Source organism: Alexandromys fortis, unplaced genomic scaffold, assembly GCF_014885135.2.
Source record: "Alexandromys fortis isolate MF-2015 unplaced genomic scaffold, M_Fortis_MF-2015_v1.1 scaffold_73, whole genome shotgun sequence".
NCBI classification, from domain to species: Eukaryota; Metazoa; Chordata; class Mammalia; order Rodentia; family Cricetidae; genus Alexandromys; species Alexandromys fortis.
The window spans coordinates 4,658,171-4,670,997 of record NW_026067959.1 but is presented as its reverse complement, the minus strand read 5'-3'; the positions used below and the strand labels follow the sequence as shown (position 1 = coordinate 4,670,997).

At 46.4% G+C, this 12,827-nt stretch overlaps 1 protein-coding gene across 3 annotated transcripts; it reads left to right on the top strand.

The window, feature by feature from the left end:
• The first annotated feature begins 5,965 nt into the window (after positions 1-5,965).
• Fst (follistatin) lies at positions 5,966-12,620 on the top strand. 3 transcript variants are annotated; one of them, XM_050152816.1, is made up of 6 exons: positions 5,966-6,412; positions 8,302-8,493; positions 8,963-9,181; positions 9,472-9,696; positions 10,447-10,674; positions 11,395-12,620. In XM_050152816.1, the coding sequence occupies exons 1-6, from the start codon at positions 6,328-6,330 to the stop codon at positions 11,475-11,477; spliced, it is 1,032 nt and encodes a 343-aa protein (XP_050008773.1). In that variant the 5' UTR covers positions 5,966-6,327; the 3' UTR covers positions 11,478-12,620. The 3 variants fall into 3 exon arrangements, with proteins under 3 accessions (XP_050008773.1, XP_050008774.1, XP_050008772.1); XM_050152817.1 differs by lacking the exon at positions 11,395-12,620 and adding an exon at positions 11,123-11,388 and having other exon boundaries at positions 5,969-6,412; positions 10,444-10,674; XM_050152815.1 differs by having other exon boundaries at positions 5,972-6,412; positions 10,444-10,674.
• Positions 12,621-12,827: the final 207 nt, after the last annotated feature.

The window sequence follows — 12,827 nt, the reverse complement described above, 5'->3', positions numbered from 1 at the left end:
TCCTTCCCTTAAGCACCTTGATAAAAACTGTAGTACCACCCATAAGAGCATAGCCCTCATGGCCTCACCTCCCAAGTGCCTTACCTCTCAGTATCACTTTAGGAGTTAAGTTCCGGAATATGTTACATAACACAATAGATGTCCAGAGTTAGTCTACCTACCTACAAATCAACTCTGACTCTATTCTAAACGATACTTCCTTCTTGAATAAAGTATTCCTCAGATCAAAGATAAGATTCATGCCAATATTTTTAATGGAGGTGACAACATGACAGGTGACCAAGTAACAATGGCATCAACTACTAATTCCAATACTGAATAGCTAAACCCTTAGAAAAGAGCTAATTATTTCAGTATGCAGTCCGTTGCCTGCTACTTGATGGAAAACCAAAGTGAGATATCAGAAATTAAAATATAGTAACATAACTATAATAAATTAAGTCACTTTTAGCCCATGAATAATCCAAGAAGGAGGCTCTTTCTTTGGCGACTGCATTGTTTTGAACCTAAGGTGGGGAAAGGGACCAGCAAGTACAGGTTTGTCCTCTGTGCTTTCCATGATGTAGAATGTGTAAGTGGCATTAGGACAGAAAGTACTATAGTTCACACACTGGCATGTTCAGTCACACCTAAATATATGAGTCCTTTGTATTATCAAAGCGACCTGAAACACTTAGAACTTTCTATTAATCCCACACAATAGTTCTATCCTGGGGCACAATTTGAATGGTTTGCCTTGATGACTTAATTATGTTGAACGGAACATGTTGATGGCGACTAGTTTAAGTGCCTATGTGTCCCGTATCTTAGCTGCTTTCTCAAAACTCAAAACAGTTTTAAAATTGAAGGGGAAAACAAAGCTATACAAATATTACACAGAAAGAAAAAGTATTCCCCAAAAGAAAGAGTGGACTGTGGTTGATTGGGACGATATAAAACAACCAATTAATCATTACCTTAGCGCTATATTTAAAGACATATTTAATGATAATTTTTTAAACCTGATCACTTTGGGGTTTGCCTATTCTGTATAAATACTGCCAGGCTGGGACCACATTTCTTAACCTATTAGGATTACAATAATTCAGCCAATGTAGAACTACTGCTCTACCCTACCCACTCAAATATTCATTCTAGTCTACGAAACTGTACCGTTTCAAAAACTGCCGATGCACCAACTGTTTTTATACTTAGAAGGACAAAATCTGATTAAAAAAAAAAAAGTTTGACTTTTAAAACACAAAAGTAAATCTGCCAGGTTATGGCTTCCAAATTCTCTAGATGCAATCTCATCTCCCTCCTTCTATGTTGTTTTTTAGGGACTGAAATTAAAGCAGGTCATTCCGCTATGAGTTTAACAGCTGTCTTAGGAGCTGGCTTAAATCATTTGTTAAACACTAATATTTTCAATTTATAAACTTCAGGAGGAAGATAGCTTTTGAAGCTGGAAAAACAGTCAGAGAACAGTAGTCTTTTTTGTGTGCTGCCCAGAAATTCAGTCACAGAGTGGTCCCATTGGATTTCTCATCATTTACATTTACTTTTGGCAAAGCAGAAAGGAAAAAAAATAAGTCAAAAACAACATGAAGGTGTACAACAAAACTGAGAGATGGCTTTTTTAAAAAAAAAAATTTTTAAACGTGCCTTTGACATTTAGATATCAACCAAGCCAATATTTAACATCTATAAAAGACAAAACAGTAAAGAAGCTGCAGCTGTTCTCTGTGACGTCACTGAACAGGTGTGTGGTGCCCATCACACCACAAAAACTGGATGGATCTCTTGGGGATGCCCACAGTAAAGCCCGGACAGAACAAGGGACTCATCTCCTCAGATCTGGCCAGAAAACAACCGGGAATAACAAGAGTCCTGGTGACCAACCTGGGCAAATTCGGTGCAGACATTCTCCCAAACAGATCAATACTATCCAAGGTGCAGCTGAAAAACAGGATGGGTTTGTACCGCTATGCAAACACTGGAGCTGCTTATGCGCAAGACCAAAAGCAATGGGAGCTTGTGTTTTCCACAGTGTGTTTGCCAGTGACCTCAACCCTGACCTGCAGGGCCACCCTCTCTGGGGCTAGAAGTAATCTTGGATTAGGTCTTCTGGCCACAAGGGAAACCTATGGAGTGGTGGCGTTTTTTGACAAGGAGAGCTACTGTATCTGTATTGGCTGAGGCCAGACAATTACACGATGCCAAAATGACTCATCAGTGCAGCCCAGTTAGGAAAGTGGGTGACCGGAGTATTCAATAGAACAAGAAGAAAAAGATAAACAGGAGTGGTGGTACACACCTGTCATCCTAGCACTGAGAAGGTGGAGACAGGAGTTCAAGGTTATGCTCAGCTACATAGCAAGTTTGAGGCCAACCTAGATTACGTGAGGCCCTGTCTAAAAAGGCAAACAAAGAAAACTTACCTTTTCCCGTTCAATTTGAAATGTGGGTATGTCTTTGATTAAATTAATTTAAGTAGTTTTATGGCACACACATTTATATTTATATGTGTGTGTGTGTTTGCTTAATTTTTGTGGCTAAACCAAATACTTTTATCCAGATAAATATGTTTTTAACTCCCTCATATGGTTTGTTTTCTAATTTCCATTTAGCTTGATAAACAATATCACCCTCCAAAAAGGTAACATTCCTCGATACTTGTATGATCCTTTTATATCAGATTGTGTGTTTACATAAATGAATGGTTAATTCTAATAAGTGCATGCAAGGTTTATCAGTGTTTTCACTGATTAATATTTTATAGGGGGAATTATAATCCTTAAAGCAATATTTCCAAAAACAGCAGAGGAAATAAACTGAATTAAAATGTGGTCCTTGTTGTGTGACAAAACTTTCCATGGGGAGATGCCACACACATCTCTACTCACTCCAGTTAGGGATCCCATAACAGAACAAAGGAGAGATAGCACCCATGTCCAACCTGGTAAATCAATGAGTTTTATTGGGGTTACTTAGAGGAGTATGGGTGAGGAGCATAAATGATTCAAAGACAGATGCATCACCATTGCCCATTCACAAAAATTCACAGAAACTGGGAAACCTGGAGCACACTGACAGGGTAGAGAGTGTCCTTTCCAAGTGACTATGGTCTAAACCTCTTCTAGGCAGCTCTGCAAAATTCTGCATCTCCCAGGCAGTTGCTTTAATCTCAGAGTCATTCTTCATTCTTCTTTGTAGTTCCGGCAGGGAGGAGCCTAGTAAATCTGGTCAGTTTCAGGGACTTCCTGAAGCTTTTTTGAGTTGGTTGCCTTAAGCATAAGGAGCTTCCTTTGGGATAGAATGTTTCCATCCTCACTGTTACACAGCAGTCCTGTATTCATCTAGGCAAACTGACCTCATCTAGGACTCCAAAGAGATGACTCAGGGGTTAAGAAGGTTCAGTGCTTACACAGCTCTCAGAGATTACCTCGGTTCAGTGCCCAGCACCCATTATGATCCATCTTCTGGACTCCTTGGAATCCGCACTCACAGGTGTATAGGTAAAATTATTTTAAAAAAATAATCTTTTTATAAAATCATCTACAAGTGGGCAGAAGTATAATTTGAACATCTTACAAGGTCCCAATATTGGAAAGTTTGAGAAAGTCCCCTCAACATACAAGGTTGGCTGATGACTCAAGACCAAAAGATGTGTTTAAACTGGAAACAAATATAAAAGTCTGTAATTATGTTTCAATATTAAAGACATTTTTAGTGCCCATTGGTAGCCATAAGATTCAGTCCTCTACCACCTAAGATCTCTGCATTTAGATTGCGTAACTTATTTTCCAACTCCAGATATACACTTTGATAAAAGTCTAGCTAAAACAGAAACTAGGTCTTTTGCTGGCAGAAAAAAAAAAATGTATGGGATGGAGAGGGGACAAGTTACAGTAATTGTTAGTTTTCCTTTAGATAGGATTTCTCTGGAATAGGGGTGGGGGCATTTGAGGGGGGGACAAACTTTCCGTCTAGCGCATCACATTATAAGCATCTTTGAGAAAAGAAGGAATAATTCAACTTTGAAATTCTGCCATTAAGTGGCGGCTTCTGCAAGGGGGACAGTTTGCTATTAATTGTTAATGTCGCCTACCATTAGAGGGCACTAAACAACTCCACATTAATGCGTTGGAGGAAAGAGAAAAGGAGGCGAGGAAAGGGGAGGGAGAGTATGGGCAGAGTCCGGGGAGAGGGAGGGGAGACAGAAGCCGGGAAGGGCTGGGAAAGAGAGAAGAGGGAAGTGGGAGGAGGGAGAAACGGCCAGAAGAGGAAAGAGACAGACAAACAGGCAGACAGATAGAAACAGACAAAATGAATCTGGAAAGATTAAGAAGAATGTGAAGCCCCAGAGCCGTCTAAAGTGAGCAAAAAGCTCGGGCCACCCACTCCCCTCCCCTCTCATGACTGTAATTATAAAGCGAAAAGCGGCGGCGAGGTCACTCGTTTTTACCAGCCTGCTGCACCGAATGCGCGCGGTGCAGGTGCGGCGGCCGCGGGGCTTTGTGATTCATGCCCACTTTCAAAGGGGGGCTTGGGCCCGTCTGAGAGGCACCCAAACAACTGTCTTCTAATATTAGCACGGCTGTATTTCGGGATCTATTATAGTCTGTCCAGACAGATCCCATTGTAATGGGATCTTTTATTAAAAGATTAGCACTATCTCCTGCAGTTGGTGGAAAAAAATCTGTTATCACTGAGTTATTTGCAGTTGTGGAGGGGGTGGGAGGAGGGTGATGGAAGATGGGGGTGGGAGGATGAGAGGAGGACCTGAGGAGGGTCGGAGGGGGGGGGGAGTGTAGGGCGGGGGTAGAGAAGAAGGGCGAATTTGAAATCCGTAGAACAAATCCCAATGATCTGGAAATGTCCAAGAATTTTTGTCTGCATAGTTCGCCTGTTTGTTGTCCTTCGGGCTTCAGAAGCGAAAAGAATAGGAATTAAAAAGGCAGCTTTGAAATAAACAATATAGCATTTTCCGTGAAGTAATCGTTTTATATAAAAGGAAATATCGCCTCCTCAGTTTCATTCAGCCGTGCCAGAAAATGTTATAAATGAGAAGACCCGCCAACTTTCGGCGAAGAATGCCAGGCATTGCACTCAATAAACTGAAGCTGCAGAAGTTCATTATCATGGTGCAATCGTTTTTTTTTTTTTTAATATGAGAGAGAGAGAGAGAGAGAGAGAGAGAGAGAGAGAGAGAGAGAGAGAGAGAGAGAGAGAGAGAGAGAGAGAGAGAGACACGGGACAGAAGCTGGGGCGTCTCAGAGCGGGGGGAGGAGGGGGGCAGACCGCCTACGTCGGCGCCCCCGCTCGGGGCTGCGACTCCAGACGCGGCGAAGTGAAAGGGGAGAAAAGAAAGGGAGAGGGCGAGACTGCCGGGGGGCGGCCGGCTCCGAGGTGTTAAACATTTTTGTTTGCCTCTGACTTGTGGAGAGCCAGGGCCGCGTCTCCGCAGCGCTCCTCCTGGGTGGAAGGTGTCGGGGGGTCGGGGTCCTTAGCAACCACTCCAAACTGGGGGGACTTGGAGGCGGGGGAGGAGCGGGCACGGTGGCCGCAAAGTAAGACACGCAAGAGACCCCGGGACACAAAACGTCGCCGGGACCCCGCGCCAAGGCTCCACGGGGAGGATCCTGAAACTGTCCCCCGGGGCATTTCAGAAGCTCCGGGATCCTGCGGCCTTTGAAGAAGTCTCTCTGGAGCCCTGGAGCAAAGGTGCCGGGGACCAACTCCCGGGGTCCCCCCTAGCTCCGCTGGGCGCCTCCTCCAGCGCCCTCCTCACTCACACGCGCACACGCACACACGCGCGCACACACACACTCGCACGCCACCCCGGGCGCGCCGGCTCTGAGCGGCGGCGTGCAGGACTGGTGGGTGTTCTCCACCCCCGAAGCGTCGCCCCCAGCCCCCCCTCCCCGTCCCTACCCCTCCCGCTTCTACGCAAATAAGAACTCGGCGATTCCCCTCCTGCCTCTTTGATTTCGGGCACCTCCGACAGATAATTGGGAAGGGTTTCCAGAAGGTGGGAAATGTCACCTGATTCACACTGAACTTTTAAAAGCTCCCCACCCCCAAAGAGTCGGCACACCCTCGGTCGCAGCCGCCCTCCCACAGCCCCACACACTGGGAGACCGCCCACCTCAAACCTTAAGACCCCCGTCTAGATTTAAAGCGCGGCTGCGCCCGGCTTCTGACGTCCATTGAATCGCGCGGGCGGCCGGTGGCGAGCGCGGGGCTGCGCCAGGATCGCTGCGCCCTCCGCCGCTCGCCTCTGCGACGCGCGCCGCTCGCCCAAGCCACCCGCCGCCGCGCTCCTCGCCCTGCGCCTGCCCCAGGATGGTCTGCGCCAGGCACCAGCCCGGCGGGCTCTGCCTCCTGCTGCTGCTACTCTGCCAGTTCATGGAGGACCGCAGCGCCCAGGGTGAGTGGAGGGGGGATGCGCCCGGAGGCTCGGCTGGGGCAGGGGGTTCTACTTTTCCGTCGTCTCGACTTGGTCTGTTCTGACCGACGCTGCTCTCGGAAGACGTTGGAACCACTCGGCTACTCCGGGAGAAGGGGGAAAGGACTGAAGCAGTGACACTTGAGGATAGAGAACAGAGTTTAGAGCCGGATTATCCTCCAAAAGGAAAGGGCCTGCGTGGGGGAGCTGGAATCTCACTAGTTAGGGCTAGATGCTCCAAGTTCTGGCCATAATGACTTTAGATGTTATCTCCCCTGGTTGGCTCGGGAGAAGGGCAAGCATCCGTCGCCTGGAGATTACAGTCGACCTCTTAGCAATCTAACCTATCTTCCTTCCATATCTTTTGGTGACTTAAAAAAAAAAATGACTTGGGTGGGGGATGGGTGATACCGAATTTTCTTGGGTGGCTGGGGGACGTGGTTTCAGAAACTTTGCCCAAACTTGGAAATGTGGGTACTGAGATTTTTAAAGGGAGGTAGTGTTGGTGGATGCTCCTTCCACCCCTCTCCCTAAGCCCCGCGAAAAAGGAGAAGAAAAGGGACACGTCAAGTTATTAGCCCCGAAGTGGTTTAAGGACTTTGCAGTTTTCTCCACTTTGCCTCGTTCATCCTGATAACTTTCTGTGGAACGATAAGCAGTCCACGAGCGATTTAAATTCTGACGTGAATTAAAGAGCACATTTCTTTAAGTTTAGCTTCTAAAATTCTAAAAATGGATTTGTTTTATTACAATTAGTCTCCGGGCAGGATTTTTTTTTAAATAGTGGTGATCGTGCAGCTTGCGCTCCAGTTGCTCGACTCCCTTCGGTGATTCATGAGAAGTCTTCTTGTCCAAAGTCCGAACGCATAGGAAGGGTTAGGGGAGGAAACTATTAGCAAAGAGTTCTTGGTAGACATGAGGTAGGTATATGTGACCCGGTGGACACCTCCCCCTCGCCCTAACACTGCTGCTTTGCCTGTTAGAGCGGCAAGGTTTTGTGTGTTGTAAGCTGCCCTCCCGGGCACTGGCCCTAGCCGTCTGCCCGACACTAGGCTGGGCAGCCCGCCTTTCTGATAGGGGCGCTGCCTGGGTGCCCGGACGTGGGCGCCAGGGAAAGCAGCCCTCGGAGATTTCGAAAGATCGTGGTGGCTGCGGGCGTGCTCCGGGCTGGCCGATTGCAAAACGGGCCCGTCGGGCGGGCTGCGCCTCGAGGCCGCACAGGGCAGATCCAGGCTGGGCCCGGCTGCTTTTTTGCTTTCATTTTTTCACAAGTGTCTTTGGCTTGATCTGTTTCTGAAAATTCATATTCATTCTCCCTACCCCCTCCCTCCCTCGCTCCCTCCCTTTCCTCCCTTCCACGTCTCCTCTCTCTACTTTCTTAACCCCTGTCACAAATAATTCTCTTACCGCCTACATGAAACCAACATGTAAAAACATCCGTCGCATCCTGTTTTTGTCAGGTTCTTTAATCTGTTCTTCCAGTCGCTGCAGGTTATGAAATGGGACGAATAAAAGTAAACAGTCTAGTAAAAGTCAATGCAAGCTGCACGTGTTGTGTCTGGGTCACTGGTAACCGACATTGATATGGCTAGCGCGCTGCGGCAGCGGCTCTAACCCACCTCCCACCTCGGTGATGGGTCTTTCCCCTCTCTCCCTTTGGAGATCTCTCTCTCTCTCTCTCTCTCTCTCTCTCTCTCTCTCTCTCTCTCTCTCTCTCTCTCTCTCTCCCTCTCTCTCCCTCCCCCCCCCCCCCGCCTCTCATTGATCAGTTGGTCCCCAGACCCACCAGGCCCCTTTGCCGGGCTCTAGCAGCCTTCCGTCCCCTACCCCACTGCTCACTCTTTCACCTCCTGATCCCTGTCTCTTCACAGCTGGGAATTGCTGGCTCCGCCAAGCAAAGAACGGCCGCTGCCAGGTCCTGTATAAGACAGAACTGAGCAAAGAAGAGTGCTGCAGTACCGGCCGTCTGAGCACCTCGTGGACCGAGGAGGATGTGAACGACAATACTCTCTTTAAGTGGATGATCTTCAACGGGGGCGCCCCCAACTGCATCCCCTGTAAAGGTGGGCCTCCTCTTCCCTAGGCGGCAGGCCCTCAGTAGAGGGCGTCTTGCCCTCAGTGTTCCCACTGCTTGGCTGGGGCTGAGGACTGGCAGAATTTTGTTCGGTTTCTCCACGTCCCCCCCCCCCACACACCCCGTGGAGTTAGCTAGGTGGAATCCAGCCCGCGCTGTAGGCAAAACAAGGTCGGAAGAGGTCGGTCCCAGGCTTCTTAGCTGAGTGTGGTAGTGAAAGCGGCCAACCAGTGTGGTCTTTGAGAGAATTCGGATCCAGGACGTGGCCTGAGATCCCCAACCCCCATCCCTTCCAGTCTTCCAGTAGACAGCCTGGGGCCCTCCATCTCAGATGCATGATTGTGCAAGGCATTTGAGACCACTACTCTACCCCCACACACACACACCCCACCCCACCCCTGTCTGATCCGCCAACTGCCTGGCCTTGGTTTGAATCCCTGCCTCTTTCCAACTTCTAGAAACGTGTGAGAATGTGGATTGCGGACCTGGAAAAAAATGCCGCATGAACAAGAAGAATAAACCCCGCTGCGTCTGTGCCCCGGACTGTTCCAACATCACCTGGAAGGGTCCAGTGTGTGGGCTGGACGGGAAAACGTACCGCAACGAATGTGCACTCCTCAAGGCCAGATGTAAAGAGCAGCCGGAGCTGGAAGTTCAGTATCAGGGCAAATGTAAAAGTAGGTCCCACCCTTCAGTATCTTATACATTCATAGACCCTTGAAGACTCAAGACAGCTTCCATAAAGAGCCCGGGAATCAGAATAATGGTACCAAATAAAGGGGCTCCTTTCTAACTCCAAAAGGGTAATGAAGGAGCCAGCCTGGAGTCACAGATCCTCTGGGAAACAGCCGGGCTCCCCAAATGCCTGTTAAAATCTGGATGCCTCGCGTTATGATGTTATGACCTAAGGACCAGAAGGTGCCTATTGAAATGTCCCCCTCTTTTTTTTTTTTTTTTTTTTCTCCAGAGACTTGCAGGGATGTTTTCTGTCCGGGCAGCTCAACCTGTGTGGTGGATCAGACCAATAATGCCTACTGTGTGACCTGTAATCGGATTTGCCCAGAGCCCTCCTCCTCTGAGCAGTACCTGTGTGGGAACGATGGAGTGACTTACTCTAGCGCCTGCCACCTGAGAAAGGCCACCTGTCTGCTGGGCAGATCGATTGGATTAGCCTATGAGGGAAAATGTATCAGTAGGTATTCTGGATTGAAGAAAGAAAAGAGACGGGAGAGGAAAAAAAATCTGTTCTAGTTGTGTGGAGCTCTTCAATGAGTAAATCCAAGTCCTCAGCTTGGGTGAAACTGTTTAACCAAAACATTTCTCCTCAAGCGCCATTGTCTTCTAGATGCGTTGATGCACCGGCTAGAAGCAGAAAACAGTTTTTTCTATCTTAGAAAACTTAGAACTCACACAATTTTACACATTTTTTAAAGTGCCAGACTTGCTGGAAGGGAAAAATAATTACTTAACAGTTCCTAAAACCTGTTATCAGATTCCAGTAATTGATGGAATCTGATTTTTTTAATCCCACTTATAGGAAGTAATCAGATGCATATTTAACTCAAGGATATTGTGAAATTCTTTTCCAGAGAATATTGTATTTAATGCAGTTCTCTGTTCTAGTTGTGTGGGGGTTCTTTAGTAAGTAAATCCAAGTCCTCAGCTTGGGTGAAACTGTTTAACCAAAACATTTCTCCTCAAGCGCCATTGTCTTCTTGATGCATTGATGGACCAGCTAGAAGCAGAAAACGGTGTGTGTGTGTGTGTGTGTGTGTGTGTGTGTGTGTGTGTGAGTGATTGTAATAGAGCACCTTCATTACCCCCTTTAGTAAGTGATAATATGTATAATATGTGCATCTCCAAGCAGGGTATGGAGGAAAGGGAAAAGGGGAAGAAATGGACCCTTCAGTTTGTTCATCACAGGTGTATTTTATCCTAGAAGCAAAGTCCTGTGAAGACATCCAGTGTGGCAGTGGGAAAAAATGCCTGTGGGATTTCAAGGTTGGCCGAGGCCGTTGCTCCCTCTGTGATGAGCTCTGCCCTGAGAGTAAGTCGGATGAGCCAGTCTGCGCCAGTGACAATGCCACGTACGCCAGCGAGTGCGCCATGAAAGAAGCCGCCTGCTCCTCCGGTGTGTTGCTCGAGGTGAAGCACTCCGGATCTTGCAACTGTAAGTGTGATTTCTAACCTTGCTGCCATGTTAAGGCATTTCCAGGCAACCCTGGGGAATGGACACAGACCTTGCTGGGTAAACCTGTTTCTGGTAAAGCTAGGTAGCTGCTAAATCGCCAGCATTTTGTTGGTCCTCAGCCCAATTCTCTGCAGTGTTTCCTGGGTTTTTAGGATTGACCTGATGGCCTACCATCGGGTGGCCTCTGAAAACCACTCTCCAGCTGTTTGATGCTCCTTCTTTCCTCCTAGTATTTTGCTTTGCTGTTGCCTCATTAACACTGGAATCTAAACTAACTGCTTCAAAAGTTTGTGGGGTTTTTTTTCCAAAGACAGCTTTATATTATCACACCTGGGCTGCGGCTTATCGCGGTCGCCGCTACTAACTCTGAATTAAGGAGAAAAGCAGTTATACCTAGAACACAAGAGCGCTTTTTATCTGATTTCAGGAATCTGCCTGTAAAACCTGAGCCATTGATTCTCCAGAACTTTCTGCAATTTTGACTTCATAGATTATGGTGGTTTGTTTGTGTGTGTTTAAGTAAACTTTGTTGCGTAACTGCAGATGCCAACAAAACGCATCACACTGCAAGTCATGTAAAAAAAAATGCAACGCTGTAATGCAGCTGTATCAGAGGGCTTTGAAAACGTACACTGAGCTGCTTCTGCGCTGTTGTTATCCGTGTTTAAACAACAGCTCCCCCTGTATTCCCCCATCTAGCCATCTCGGAAGATACGGAGGAAGAGGAGGAGGAGGAAGACCAGGACTACAGCTTTCCTATCTCTTCCATTCTAGAGTGGTAAACGCTCCACCAGTGTTCAGGGTTGACATAGCCTTTGGGCAAAACAGAACACAACAAGAGAAAGGGGGAAAAAAGGAAAAAAAAATATAGATAAGAAAATAAGAAAAAATATATTGTTCATAATGTAAATAAGTGTATGCTTATTTATTTGGGGGGAAAACTATACATGAAAGGACCTTTGTCCTAAAGCTCTCTCCCGGGCCACATTGTTACTCACTGGGCATGGAGAGATTGTCATTTTGTGGTCTACTGGATGAGGCCTATAGTTGAGACTCGTAGACGTTTATTTATACTGTGTCATGTTTTATAATTTATACATAAAATGTCTGGTTGACTGTACACCTTGTTTTTGAAGAAATTTATTCGTGAAAGGAAGAGCGGTTGTTATTTATTGTGAGGTCTCTTGCTTGTAAAGTAAAGCCGTTCCCCCCCCCTTGTAAACCATTGAAGTCCATTCCTAATGACCCACTCACTCATCTGTCTCCCTTCATTTCACTGCTGTTCGATTCTTTCCCACCTCTTAACAAATTTGCATGTCAGTTTCTGTCATGTTTATTTATTGGATTCTCAGCTGCCTACTCTGTACATACCTGATCCTTCGGGTTCTGTTTACAAGGAATCTTGACTGACCAAAAGGCACCGTAACTCTGCCTCAGATTACAAGGTACAGAGGATATACGTCTCGGAAGGAACGTCTGCTTCCGTGCCCTTGTTCTGGTGAAAACATTGTGAGAGAGGATGAGAGGCTTTAAGAATCGAGAAATGTACTTTTATGATGTTGCAGATCCAAAGACATAGTGACGTGGGGTGTCAGGAGACGAAAGGAAGGTGATCGTTACCCTTCCAACCTGTCATTCGCTGTTTCCTTTGAGGTAGTCGGCTGTACCTTCTCAATTAGTTCTTTTTCAACCAATGTGTCATTAAAAGTTCCATCAAAGCTTTATCAGTTCAAGTTTCTTGCTTTTCATAATACTTTTTTCTGATGCAATTTTATATTTTCAAACATGGCAAGTTAAATATAAATTCATTTAAATATATAGTTTTGTACTTTTCTACCATGTAAATGTGCAATGTATATAAAAGTTATAATGTGTATTTGTAAATAAATGATGAGTGAAAAAATAAAAAAAAATTAAAAAGCCAATGGTCTCAGCTTCTGTCAATGAAAAGTAACTTATTTTGGCTTTTGAGTAAAAAAAAATGCACATGATATAGGGATATAGTTAGCACTGATCAAGTGCTGAGAGCAATAGCTGCTGTAAAGTGGGGTAAAATACAAATCACCCAGTGCTGAAAAGGTGGCTCAGAGGTTAAGAGCGTGCAGTCCATCCACTTCCAGAGGACCCAAGCT

Excerpts from the sequence above, each read along its gene's own strand:
- Fst (XM_050152815.1), top strand. The coding sequence starts at position 6,328 with ATGGTCTGCGCCAGGCACCAGCCCGGCGGGCTCTGCCTCCTGCTGCTG. Across the intron at positions 8,494-8,962 it reads CAACTGCATCCCCTGTAAAG|AAACGTGTGAGAATGTGGAT; the intron begins GTGGGCCTCCTC and ends TCCAACTTCTAG. Across the intron at positions 9,182-9,471 it reads GTATCAGGGCAAATGTAAAA|AGACTTGCAGGGATGTTTTC; the intron begins GTAGGTCCCACC and ends TTTTTTCTCCAG.